The following is an 11,330-nucleotide window of genomic DNA, read 5'->3' as shown; positions in this document are numbered from 1 at the left end:
GTCTGAGAGAGCGATCTTGTATTCCTTGCACCGAGGTGCTTGTAGTAGGGGCTTACAAGCTGAGCGAGAGAGGGAGCTAGTCCCAGGTCTCTGCGTAGAGTGGCGTTGGTGGCTTGAGATGTTGATCTCTTGCAATGAGGGAGCGTGTGTGTTACAGAGCATTGTGCGTTGCTTGCACGTGTGTGTCTCATCCCCCTAGAAGCGGCCCTGGTCACTCCCTTTTATAGTCGAAGGGAGACACAGGGGCGGTACATGTATTTGCTACGTGGCGTTTTGTGAGCAGAGGCGGTATGTCCGAGCCCTGCAGCTCGTCACTGTGGCGGCATGGTCGATGGAGCGGTCTTGTCCTCGGTGTACTGGAGCGACGCGCCGGTCACGCCTGATCCTGTGCGACGTGGGAGCTCCTATGGTGGCATGCACGTCTTCTTCTGTTGGAGGCGCGCTGGTCATTGTATGTTTGACTGGCGCGGAGAGCCGAGGCTAGGTAGATGCGACGGCGCGGGTGCGCTGATTCTGAGGCTATAGGAGCTTGGCCTTGTGCACGACGTGGGAGCTCCTGCAGCTTGACGCGGGGCATGGTGCGTACTACGGATGACGTGCCGGTCCTAGAGTGCTGACAACGTAGAGAGCCGAGGCCTAGTCGGTGCAGAGGCTGAACCATTATGGGGGCTCGGCGGGCGCGAGTCCCGAGGCTACAGGAGCCCGAAAGCGGATAGCCGAGGCTCGGAGGGAGCAGTTGGTCTTGTACGTCGATTCCGAGGCTAAAGGGACCCGGACTTAACTTTCCACGCCGCGCTGTCCTTGGAGCAGGGGTTAGGCAGCACAGTGCAGCACGGGTGTCAGCCGTGGGCACAGTGCCGAGCACAGCGGCCGGTAACCCCTGCCCCGTCCTATCCCGGACGGCATGGCGTCGATGTGACTCCTGTCTCGTCGGCCACTCCGCTGTATCGTGCCGTCGTTCGGCTGACGTCACGGGAGTGGTTGGACGCGTTAGTTGGATGTGACGTCCCGACAGAGAAGTCGGTCAAGGCGGCGGTGACAGGGTTGATGCCGAGCCGGCCTCGAGCGAGTCGGTAACTGGGTGCTCGTCGAGGCCTCATGGCGTGGGGCCTCGGGCGAGTCGGAGAATCGGTATCTCGTCCGAGGCCTTGTGGCGCGGGGCCTCGGGCGAGTCGGAGAACTGGTACCTCGTCCGAGGCCTTGTGGCGCGGGGCCTCGGGCGAGTCGGAAAACCGGTACCTCATCTGAGGCCTCGTGATTTCGTTCTAAGCCGAGCCTGCTTCGGGTGAGCCCGAATATTGTTCGAGGTAGCGGATAAGGTGGGGGTTTGCCGGTGGTTGTCTGTTGGCTTTGATATTTACAAGGTCTAAGCGATTTTTTCGGTTCTTGCTTAGGGGACCCCTTTTATGGTATCCGACATGTTTCATCTGGATGTTGCAAAAGTAGATATGCGATGTTGCATATGTTGCAATGACAATATATACATGTTGCAAGCCTATGTTTCAAGTGTTTCAAATGTATGTTTTCAAGTGTTTTATCTTGACGTTGCATATGTTTTCTATGGCTCTATACGCATGTTTCAAGCGTGTTTCAAGTGTTTCAGATGTTTCAGACTCATGTTGCAAGTGTATTATCTGGATGCTGCAAAAGTAGATCTCGATGTTGCATATGTTGCTATGGTTATACACACATATTTCAAACTTATATTTCAAGTGTTTCATCTGTTTCAGACCCATGTTGCAAGTGTTTCATCTTAATGTTTCAAAGTAGATTCGGGAGAGCACATGTTTCAATGACGTTGGTGGCTGGCGGACATCTGCCTGCTGGTGCTGGGGACGCTGTTGTGAGTCATCGTGCGTGTACCTGTGGTCAGCAGACGCCTCCGTGGCGTGCATCCGCAGGCAGGGCAGGTGACGAGACCCACGTGGGGCATGGGAATGGGTGCGGGGCGTGGTGTGACGTCCGAGACGCGGGCGCTGGATGAGATGCGGACTCGGGTGGTGGGATAGAGCTGCGTCTGGACGCCGGGCACTAGCCCCTCGGATATCATGTTTGACCGTTCGTTTTATTCAATTTTTTATGTAAATTATAAAATATATAAATCATTACTAAAGTGTCTCTAATGATAAAATAAGTCATAACAAAATAGATGATATTTATATACAAATTTTGAATAAGACAGATGATCAAAATGTCTTAAGGTAAAAAACGACACTACTGAGGGTGCAGTACAATACAAAGCATTCTTCCGTATGCTTCTCGTATCAGTGTATCACGTTCTTCGGCGCTAGGACGAGCGGTGCTGTATTTAAGGCTTTGTTTGGATGGCGTGGTGCGATGCACTGAGTTCTCGTCGGAATCGGTTCTCCGTTCCGTTTCCAAATCGAAGTGCACGCGCCCAATCGGTGTGATGGCATGTCGGACTCGGAGGCCGTGCGTGCGCTGAGCCTGAGTAAAGCAGCTTTCGGGCTCTAATAGCATCCCTGCAAAACCGGCCCACACGCTAGCTGTGGGTGGAAGAAAATTATATGCATACGGTATGCACCCATACTACGTGCATGCACACATCCATCTTCTGCCACGTGGATGACCAGCAGCGGAAAAAAATTGTATGGAAACAGTATGCAACGAGTCTCCGTGGAAACTTCTCTCGGATGGAGGACGCGTGTGGATAAAAAGAAATCTTGATTGCTGATTTAGGTGCTGGTCTGCTGGAGACGTAGCGGAGCCGTGCTTACAGCCGAGCCCAGCCCACGACGTCCACGAACGGAGCAGAGACACGCGTCAAGTAACGACGCATGTATGCACGGATCCAGGGTGCATACGGTTTCTACACAAATTTTTTTCCCTCCCATGCCGCTCGGCTCCGGCTCTCGTCCGTCCATGCTGCTGGGGAGGATGGTTACGAGCTGCCACCGGATGAGCACATGCCGTAGATGCTGTTGATTTGTCCGCGTGGGACCAGATTACCGTGTGTATGCACTCTGCCTGGGTGCATCCTGTATGCATGTGAATTTTTTTCCCTGTGGGCCCATGGGGGCTCGTCTCGGTGGCAGCAGTGCCGGCCGAGTCAAAAAATGTTGGAGTTCCTTAGTTCCTACTTCCTACTTCCTTTGCACCGAAGGTTCTTCTCCTCCTCCCCTTCGCCTGTCTGTCTTCTTTTTATTTTTATTTTTCTTTTGTCTCCTCGCATTTAAAGCATCAAGGCCGAATCGACCTCCAGTTCTCGAGACGAGTCGTCGCCCCCTCCCTACGCACCTAATAATTTCGGCAGGGCAGGACGGCTTCTTCCTCTTCGCCTTCACCTTCGCCTTCGCGGCCGGGACCCGTCGGTGAGTTCGATTCTTCTCTTCTCTCTGCCTTTCTGAATTTGTTCGGCGCGCGGTAGTGGTACAGCTGAAGGGTCGAGCTTTACACTCGTCGGACGGTACGGTAAATCGAAACGTTAGAGAACTAGGGTTTCGAACTTTGGGAGAGCAGCTTGGTTGGATTGCTGCATTCTTAAGGGGGGTCTGATGGACGACGCAGCGTTGTGTTGCCCTGTGGGGATTCTTTGTGTATTGCTCAAGCTAAGTTATAAGCCTTACTATTTAAGTTTTGTGATACCCTGAATGGTTTGGGCATGATGTTTTTGGGCTGCTTCCGGTGTTGTTGTGCAATCACAGGACCTTTGAAACTCCCAACAGAAATAGATTACAAACTCTGACAAGTAGATTCTCCAAATTTTCATGCCATGTATTTTCCGTAGAATCAGGGCCTGTTTGGTTCCTTTAGTGGACTAAACTTCAGTCCGGACCCTGTTTGGTTTCAGGGACTAAAGTCCATTAATGCAGTTGTATAAAGACAATATTACCCCTGTTGAGATGAAGATATTACAGCTGCTGGCCACGGGTGGGATGGGGAGTAACGAGGGGCAGGAGTGTCTCCAGAACACTTTAGTCCAGTTTAGTCACCCCCTCATGGACTAGAGGACTAAACCATTTAGTCCAAATTTTAGTCCATGTGTTTGGCATTTTAGAGACTAAAAGTGGACATTTTAGTCCACATTTTAGTTTAGTCCATGGAACCAAACATGCCCTCAATCCTCTGCTGGGTTGTTCTTTCAATACATCAGTGCCATCTCGCAGACTCTGAATGAAGCTTATGGTTGGATGCTTGCACATGAATGCATGATGTGCTGTATGCTATTTTGTATTATGGTTCTGCTGCAGCAAATTAATAAAGTAATAAAGTTTATCTTCTCATTTTTTCGCAGCATGGTTTTTTAGTTGGGTTTGTAAGTTTTAGATCTTCATGTCAACTACCAATCTGAGGCGCCGACTCCATCATGGAGACCTTGATGGGAGGAAAAATGAGCATGTTGACATATCCAGTGCTGATTCCCTTAATGAACCTCTATTAGGGAAGTCTAGCGATGACAATTTTGGATCAGAGGTTAGTCTTTTTTCTGGTTCACAATTGCCTCGATACTTTCCTACAGTTTACGTGAATGCAGGATTCTATATTTTCTGGTAACGCATCAGTAAACTTTTGGGACTCCTATAGGTGTATGATCCTAGAAGACAGGACCTGTGGGATGATGATAGAAAGAAAGAACAACTACACTGGTCATTTCTTTTCTCGAACTTGATTGCACAATGGGCACAATGGTTAGGTAATTCTCATTTTAGCCACTACTTTGTTAATATTAAATTCATCGATGCCTGACAGTACTAGGCTGTTATTGTCCTTTTCTCAGTTGCTGATTTTATATACCTTTTGATAGGATTTACTGACCAGCTCTTCAATCCTTCGTAGCCCTTACTAAATATTAGTTTAATTAGTTTTGATGGTTAGTTTGGTTAAGCATTTAGCAACCTACACACTATGCCAACTCCCATACTTCAAATTCTAGGCTAATATGCCTGTTTTCACATACTCAACATGCATGCATTTCTATTCCCTGCTAAACAAATACAAAATGTGCTATTTGGTAACCCCCCTCTGTTTGAAGTAACTTCTGGCGGACTTGGCTGTGGTCATGGCCATAGGAGTTCAGTTGGACCCCCAAAACCTTGTTTCAAAATGAAATATCTATTGACTGTATACAAACGCATTGCATAGGCGAGGGTAAGGCTTGCCACTAACACCCTTCCTTAGACCCCGCACAAAGCGGGAGCTCTCTGCACTGGGTACAAACCATCGTGTCACATTTGACACCTCCCCTTCCAGGACAACCAATGTTCCATGACAAGATCGCTGCTGACTGTCCACTGGATGAATGCAAACAGACTTGGTTATATTTTTGTGCATTCAAACAAATTGAGTAGAATTTAGTTTGGTTGCTGATATAGAGATCAAGGGATAGTGGATGCAGCTGCTCTTACGCTATTGTTCTTCTCATTATTTGCTGTTGCCATCATCTTCTAGAAGTAATGTAAAAGTTTTTATCTTTTTCCTTTTCTTGAGAACCTATTGCACATAATTCTAGCAATCAACACAAATAACTAAGCAGGATAATGAGTACATTTTCATAAGTCGGAAGTCCATGTTCTAGTCTTTAGCACTACATTTCTATAAGTTGTAAATAAAAACTGAAAACAATATATTCACAGGGCTACATTCAGTGGGCATAACAATTTGTAGCATCAGAATGTAGGGGGTCATCTTGTTCACACATTTGGTGTTTCTAGTTAGATAATCCATGTTACTACTCTTTCATGAACTGTGACAAAATTAGTCTTTCCTTACATAAATTGATATTCGTTTCTTACTATCTTCCTTGCAGCAAGCATTATTGTAAGCTCAGTCTCTGTCTTTGGTAGATTATTCCCCTTCTCTGAGAATCAAATCAATCCAGTATATCTTAGCCCTCTACAGGTAATGTAAAGAAAGTTACATAATAGGGTTGCAGTTATTAGTTTAATAATGGTGAACCTTCAACTTTCCAGGAACAAAGGCTGAATACTTTAAGACGCAGATTGCAAATCCCTTTTGATGGCTCCCGTATTGAACATCAAGTACGTATAACCTATGTAGATTGGTTTTCTATGTTGACATCATCTCATGCAAGCAAATTAATTGATAATTGATCGGCATTATCATTATTAGGACGCCTTGAGGCAACTCTGGCGTTTAGCTTACCCCACTCGTGAGATTCCACCCCTCAAATCAGAATTATGGAAGGAGATGGGTTGGCAAGGCAATGATCCATCTACTGATTTCAGGTTCTCTCTTGTAATTTGATTGTTTGAGAATGTGCTCATGGAGATGTTAAACTCAGTTGATAAACCCATCTAATACTGATCGCATTTATGCAGGGGTGGTGGACTCATATCGTTGGAGAACCTCATCTTTTTTGCCAGGAACTACCCTGTAAAGATCTTATATCTGATAACAGTTTCTGTTGTCTTTCTAATTTCTTGATTTTTGACCATTCACCATTACATATATTCTGGTGCAGAATTCATTTCAGATGCTTCTGAGCAAAGTGCAAGGGCAGAGAGCAGATTGGGAGTACCCTTTTGCAGTTGCTGGTATCAACATTTCATTCATGCTGGTCCAGATGTTGGATCTAAAGTCCAGTAATTTTCCTTTGCCAAATCCCCTTTACACATACCTGGCATATTCCGTATTTCGTGGTTTGAACAATGTCGTATTTATGCAGGTGTTCCATCTTCAAAGTATGGAATTCGTTTCCTTGAATTTCTTGAACGGGATGAGAATGCCTTTGACCACCTGTACTGTGTAGCCTTTCGGCTGCTTGATGCTCAGTGGCTTGTGAAACGTGCCTCCTATATGGAATTTAATGTTAGCTTCTGGCGTGTTCAGTACATCGATCGTTCTTTGTTTGTTTTAAGACAGTGGCATTCTTACTTGTTTGGTTTTGTTGTACCAGGAGGTCTTGAAATCAACAAGAACTCAGCTGGAGCGCGAACTGGTTCTAGATGATGTGCTGGAGGTGAAGGACCTGCCGTCATACACTATGCTGGATGAGTAAGTTAAAACCGAGCTGTTGAGCTTGGACGCTGGAGAGCTCACTAAGATGGTGTGACGCTAACAGTTATAAGCTGATGTCTGATCCTAAATGCTTAGGTGGCCCACTTTGCTTGTCTACCTTGTCGCATTTTTCCCTTGTTGTATATTGAGGTCTTTTGAGGCGATATATATGATTCCTTTGTAAATATTGTGTTGTTTATATGTTGCCTTCCGGACATGCTGGTTCCAAGGAAATAAAGAAATCGATCTCATATTCATTTTCATTTGTTTTCTATAATTGGAACGGTGGAGCATTAGCTGACCTCACTTATTTTTTGTTTCAAAACAGATCACATTTTGTTTTGTTTAGAGTTTATTTACATGTTACCTAGAAAATCACTTTGTTTCTCACAGTGATCATTGCAAAAGATGCGTGAAACTGCAAAACGCCCAACCAAACCAACCAGATGTTTTGGTCTCAGGACGTGTTGTTTTTGACACTATAGATTGCTATTTTTTTTGTGTGTTGCATAATGACCTGATGTGGGGGACAGCGTTTTATGCTGAACTTGCATATAGTTATATTTTGGTTTTAAGAGCTGCGTTTGTGTGAAAGGTGTATTGCTAACATTTTTCAGCAAGACAAGATTTGGCTGATCATGTGTACAAAATAGTAACTATTTTATTTACTACTTCCTCTGTCTCAAAATAAACACATATTTTGTTTCTGAGAAGTCATTAAAAAAATACTAGTTATTTGGAAAATATTATCGATATTTGTACTCTAAATAAGTTTACTATGAAAGTATATTCTAGGATCAATGTAATAGTGCTTACACATATGATGAATATTATTAATTTTGTATATATTTGATCCATTCTTAAAATATTTGATTCCTGAATAAGTGATATGTACGCCTGTTTTGTTTTGGGACTGAACCTCCAGGAGGTCATGTCACCTGAAGGCTGAACTTGACCTAGTTCAGTTTTGGGCATGTTTGGAACGCCGAAATATTTCCATATTTCTGTCTTTTTTCCTATGATGAAATTGAATTGATGCCTGTGAAATTCTGGCATTTCAAACAGGCTCTTAGTGAATGAGATGGTTTGCATACAGCGAGAGATAGTTTCGCAAATCCGTATGTGTATCTATCTATCGTTATATAAGTCAATACACAAGTATGTATATCTATCTATCATTTCCTTAATATTAAAGAGCATGTTGGGGTGTATTATATGTTTGGGACCCCATTAGTGTGTTCGGGGAACATAACCTAGGGGCTTAGCAGATAATCGCCATGTTCGTTTGGGCTGGTTTGGCTTATAAGACATGGCTGAAATTACTGTTGGCTGGTTTGGTGTGAGAGAAAAATATTGTTCGTTAGCTGATAAGCCATGACTTATAAGCCAAATACGATCAAGCGAACATGCTGAATGTTTAGGGCCTATCTATAGCCTCTAGAGACTTTTTTAAAAAAATACCCCCGAGAAAATAATGAAAACCACTCTTCTCACCTCCTCTATAAAGGGGGAGAGGGAAGGTGGAGGGGAAATAATGAAAACCACTCTTCTCACCTCCGAAGGTATTCTGGTGAAGATGAAGAAGCCACTTGGATTGAACTAAAAAGTCTAAGCTCGCCAACCGCCGCATCCAGGTTTCTCGAATTAGAGATTGAGCAAGAGATGGTTTCATTCCTCCTCCGGACCAGGCTATCACTTGAAGGTTGGTTCTTTGGTTTTTGAAACTTTCTCCGTAGCGCGAAGTCATCTATTTTCCCAAGAGAAGTTTTGGTTGCTGAATTGCGAACACCATGGTCTTTAGCTTGGACCAAATGAAGATTATGGTATCAACCCAAGGATTCTATCCTCGATGTTTTCTCCTTGATTTTTATCCGGCACATTAAAGGAATTTTCTTTTGTTCTCCCGAATAGTTTACGCTCTCGGGTCTTTGTTACCAAGTATGAACCCTACCTCTTGTGCGAGAAGATTATCCAATTTTATTGGGGTAAGACCTAAGGTATGATTTGTGCAATGTTAAATTTCACGAACCACTGCACCATCTTTTCTCAATCATATTATTCAATTATTATGTAATTGTATTCACATTATTTATTTTGTACATCAAATTAAACACCATTCGTTCATGTCCAAAGGCACTATCCCTTTAGCGAGTCTTCACCTCCTCATAAGTACTTTTCACCCATCTTATGATGTCTAACATTTTTTCTCAAGCAATCAATTTTCTCATGATTATGCTTTAATTTTGCTTTTTAAAGCAAAATCCAAAATTCTAAGCTTTGCATGAATCAAGTCACCAAGGTGACCAAAATACTTGCAAAAAATTTAGTGACACAGACAAAAAATGGCCCATGGCTTTCATATTTATCCCAAACGGCTATTCTGAAGTAATAATCTCTTGTTTTAAATTTTCTCTCTCTAACAAGTAGGAATCAACCATTGTGAGTATCTCTCACCCTTTCTCGACTAACCTACTTATATAGCATTTTTGTTCCTCAAATACAGGATTATACACAAAGTTATAGTAGTCTCCATCTAGTACGAATTTTCATACAATCATTAATCTTTGTTGAATATTGAGTTTTATCACACATTGGGTTCCACTATATCGATCCTCACAATATTGGCTTTCATTGAAATGATGGATTTCTTTGGTCATTGGTATTTGCAACGCGTTGGTCTTGCACATTTGGGCATTCAAAATTCATTGGCCTTCATCAATCAACGAATTTCATTTACTATCAATTTTTGTCAATTATTATTCGTATATAATAAGAATAAGCACAAGATTTGTTTATCTTATATACCACTTCACATTTATTTTTCACATAAATGCATTTATCATAGGCATCATCACATTCATCCATAACATCCATTCATCGCATGAGTACTTCACATGAGCTTAAAAGGGTGCCTTAGCATCATAAGGCTCCCCAATAATACAGTTGATGAGATCAAAACTAGTCATCAACCACAGAGCACCACTTGCATCCATTTTTATCTCTAAGTATACAAATGGAATGAGAGAGCTCAGTGACTTCATGTTGCCAAAAATACAAGCAACTAAAGCACATTGAAATGATAAAGAGTCCGAGACTTTGTGTTGCCAAAAATACAAGCAACCAAAGCACAGTGAAATAAAAGAGCTCAATGACTTCATGTTGCCAAAATGCGAGCAACCAAAGCACGTACAAGTTGCGAAGGGTGATCCTCGTAGCCGGGGCTAAGTCATAATAGGCTACACTTTGTATTCAATTATTGGGTCTTGTACTTTAGATCAAAACCAAATAGCTGAGGGGGCTACTATTGGGATGTATTATATGTTTTGGACCCCACTAGTGTGTTCATGTCCCAATTACATAGCCTAGGGGCTTGCCAGATAAATCTAGGACCCATTTGTAGCCCTTAGAGGCTCTTTTGTCGATACAAGCCCCACCGGAGGAAATAATGAAAACCACTGTTCTCACCTCCCCTATAAAAGGGGAGAGAGGGAAAGTGGAGGGGGACTTTTGGCCCTCTCTCATTTGCTCTCTTCCTCTCACTCTACTCCTACCTCTGATTGTCCGGTCCTAGACCAGCAGACCGGTTTCTTTGTCTTTTATCATTCACAACCGTTCTGTGGAGATTCGATGGACTCAATTCTTTGTCGCATTTATCTGAGTTAGAGTAGCATGTCTAAGTATGATGTAGAGTTTGGTTCCAAAATGAATTAAAAAGTGAATTGTTTCCATGGCCTATCTTTATCACACAGTCAAACATCGACTTTGATTTTTCAATGCACAAGCTTGATTTTAATCACCGTTTCTTGATACCGAACATTAGAGAGCAAGATAGGAAAGATATGCCCCTTTTCTTGATACACATTGCCCACTTGTTCTTTAGTGTGACTTTCACTTTCTAACCCCTTTTCTTGACACACACTGTCCACTTATCGTGACTTTCGCTTTCTAACCCCTTTTCAGAATGCTCTCCTTGTTCGATGTCGTCTCTCACTAAGATATCTTGGCGTGTAAATGTTGTACTCTCTGGCCAAAAGTTAGAAGATAATGAACCTTGTTTGAATAAGTTTGATTTGCTCCAAAAATATGTTTACCTATGTCTAGTATGTGAGATTGAGAAGAGGTGGAACCAAACAATTGTCGAGACAATGTTTGAGGTGTTTTCCACCATTGGTGTGTGATTTTTTATCTGTTCTATTGCATATTCTTAGTATTAATTTTCTATGTAGAAAAATAAGCCACAATTGTTCTCTACTACTTAGCTGAAGAACAATTTTACTTCTAGCTCGGAGACGGATATATAGTTGAACCTCTTTTTATGCAGTGAAAATTTTCATTCGACTCAAATCCCCTGG

General features: G+C 43.1%; 1 protein-coding gene across 1 annotated transcript; it reads left to right on the top strand.

Moving 5' to 3' along the window:
- Positions 1–3,110: 3,110 nt before the first annotated feature.
- On the top strand, positions 3,111–7,245 carry LOC136499834 (uncharacterized). Its single transcript, XM_066495348.1, has 10 exons — positions 3,111–3,332; positions 4,256–4,434; positions 4,546–4,654; positions 5,768–5,859; positions 5,931–5,999; positions 6,091–6,206; positions 6,300–6,354; positions 6,443–6,563; positions 6,647–6,789; positions 6,878–7,245. Exons 2-10 carry the CDS (start codon positions 4,294–4,296, stop codon positions 6,977–6,979), a joined length of 948 nt encoding a protein of 315 aa, XP_066351445.1. The 5' UTR covers positions 3,111–3,332; positions 4,256–4,293; the 3' UTR covers positions 6,980–7,245.
- The last annotated feature ends 4,085 nt before the right edge of the window (positions 7,246–11,330 follow it).

This window comes from Miscanthus floridulus, chromosome 1, assembly GCF_019320115.1.
Source record: "Miscanthus floridulus cultivar M001 chromosome 1, ASM1932011v1, whole genome shotgun sequence".
NCBI classification, from domain to species: Eukaryota; Viridiplantae; Streptophyta; class Magnoliopsida; order Poales; family Poaceae; genus Miscanthus; species Miscanthus floridulus.
Note: the sequence above shows the minus strand (reverse complement) of the source record. Positions and strands in the feature narration are given on the sequence as shown.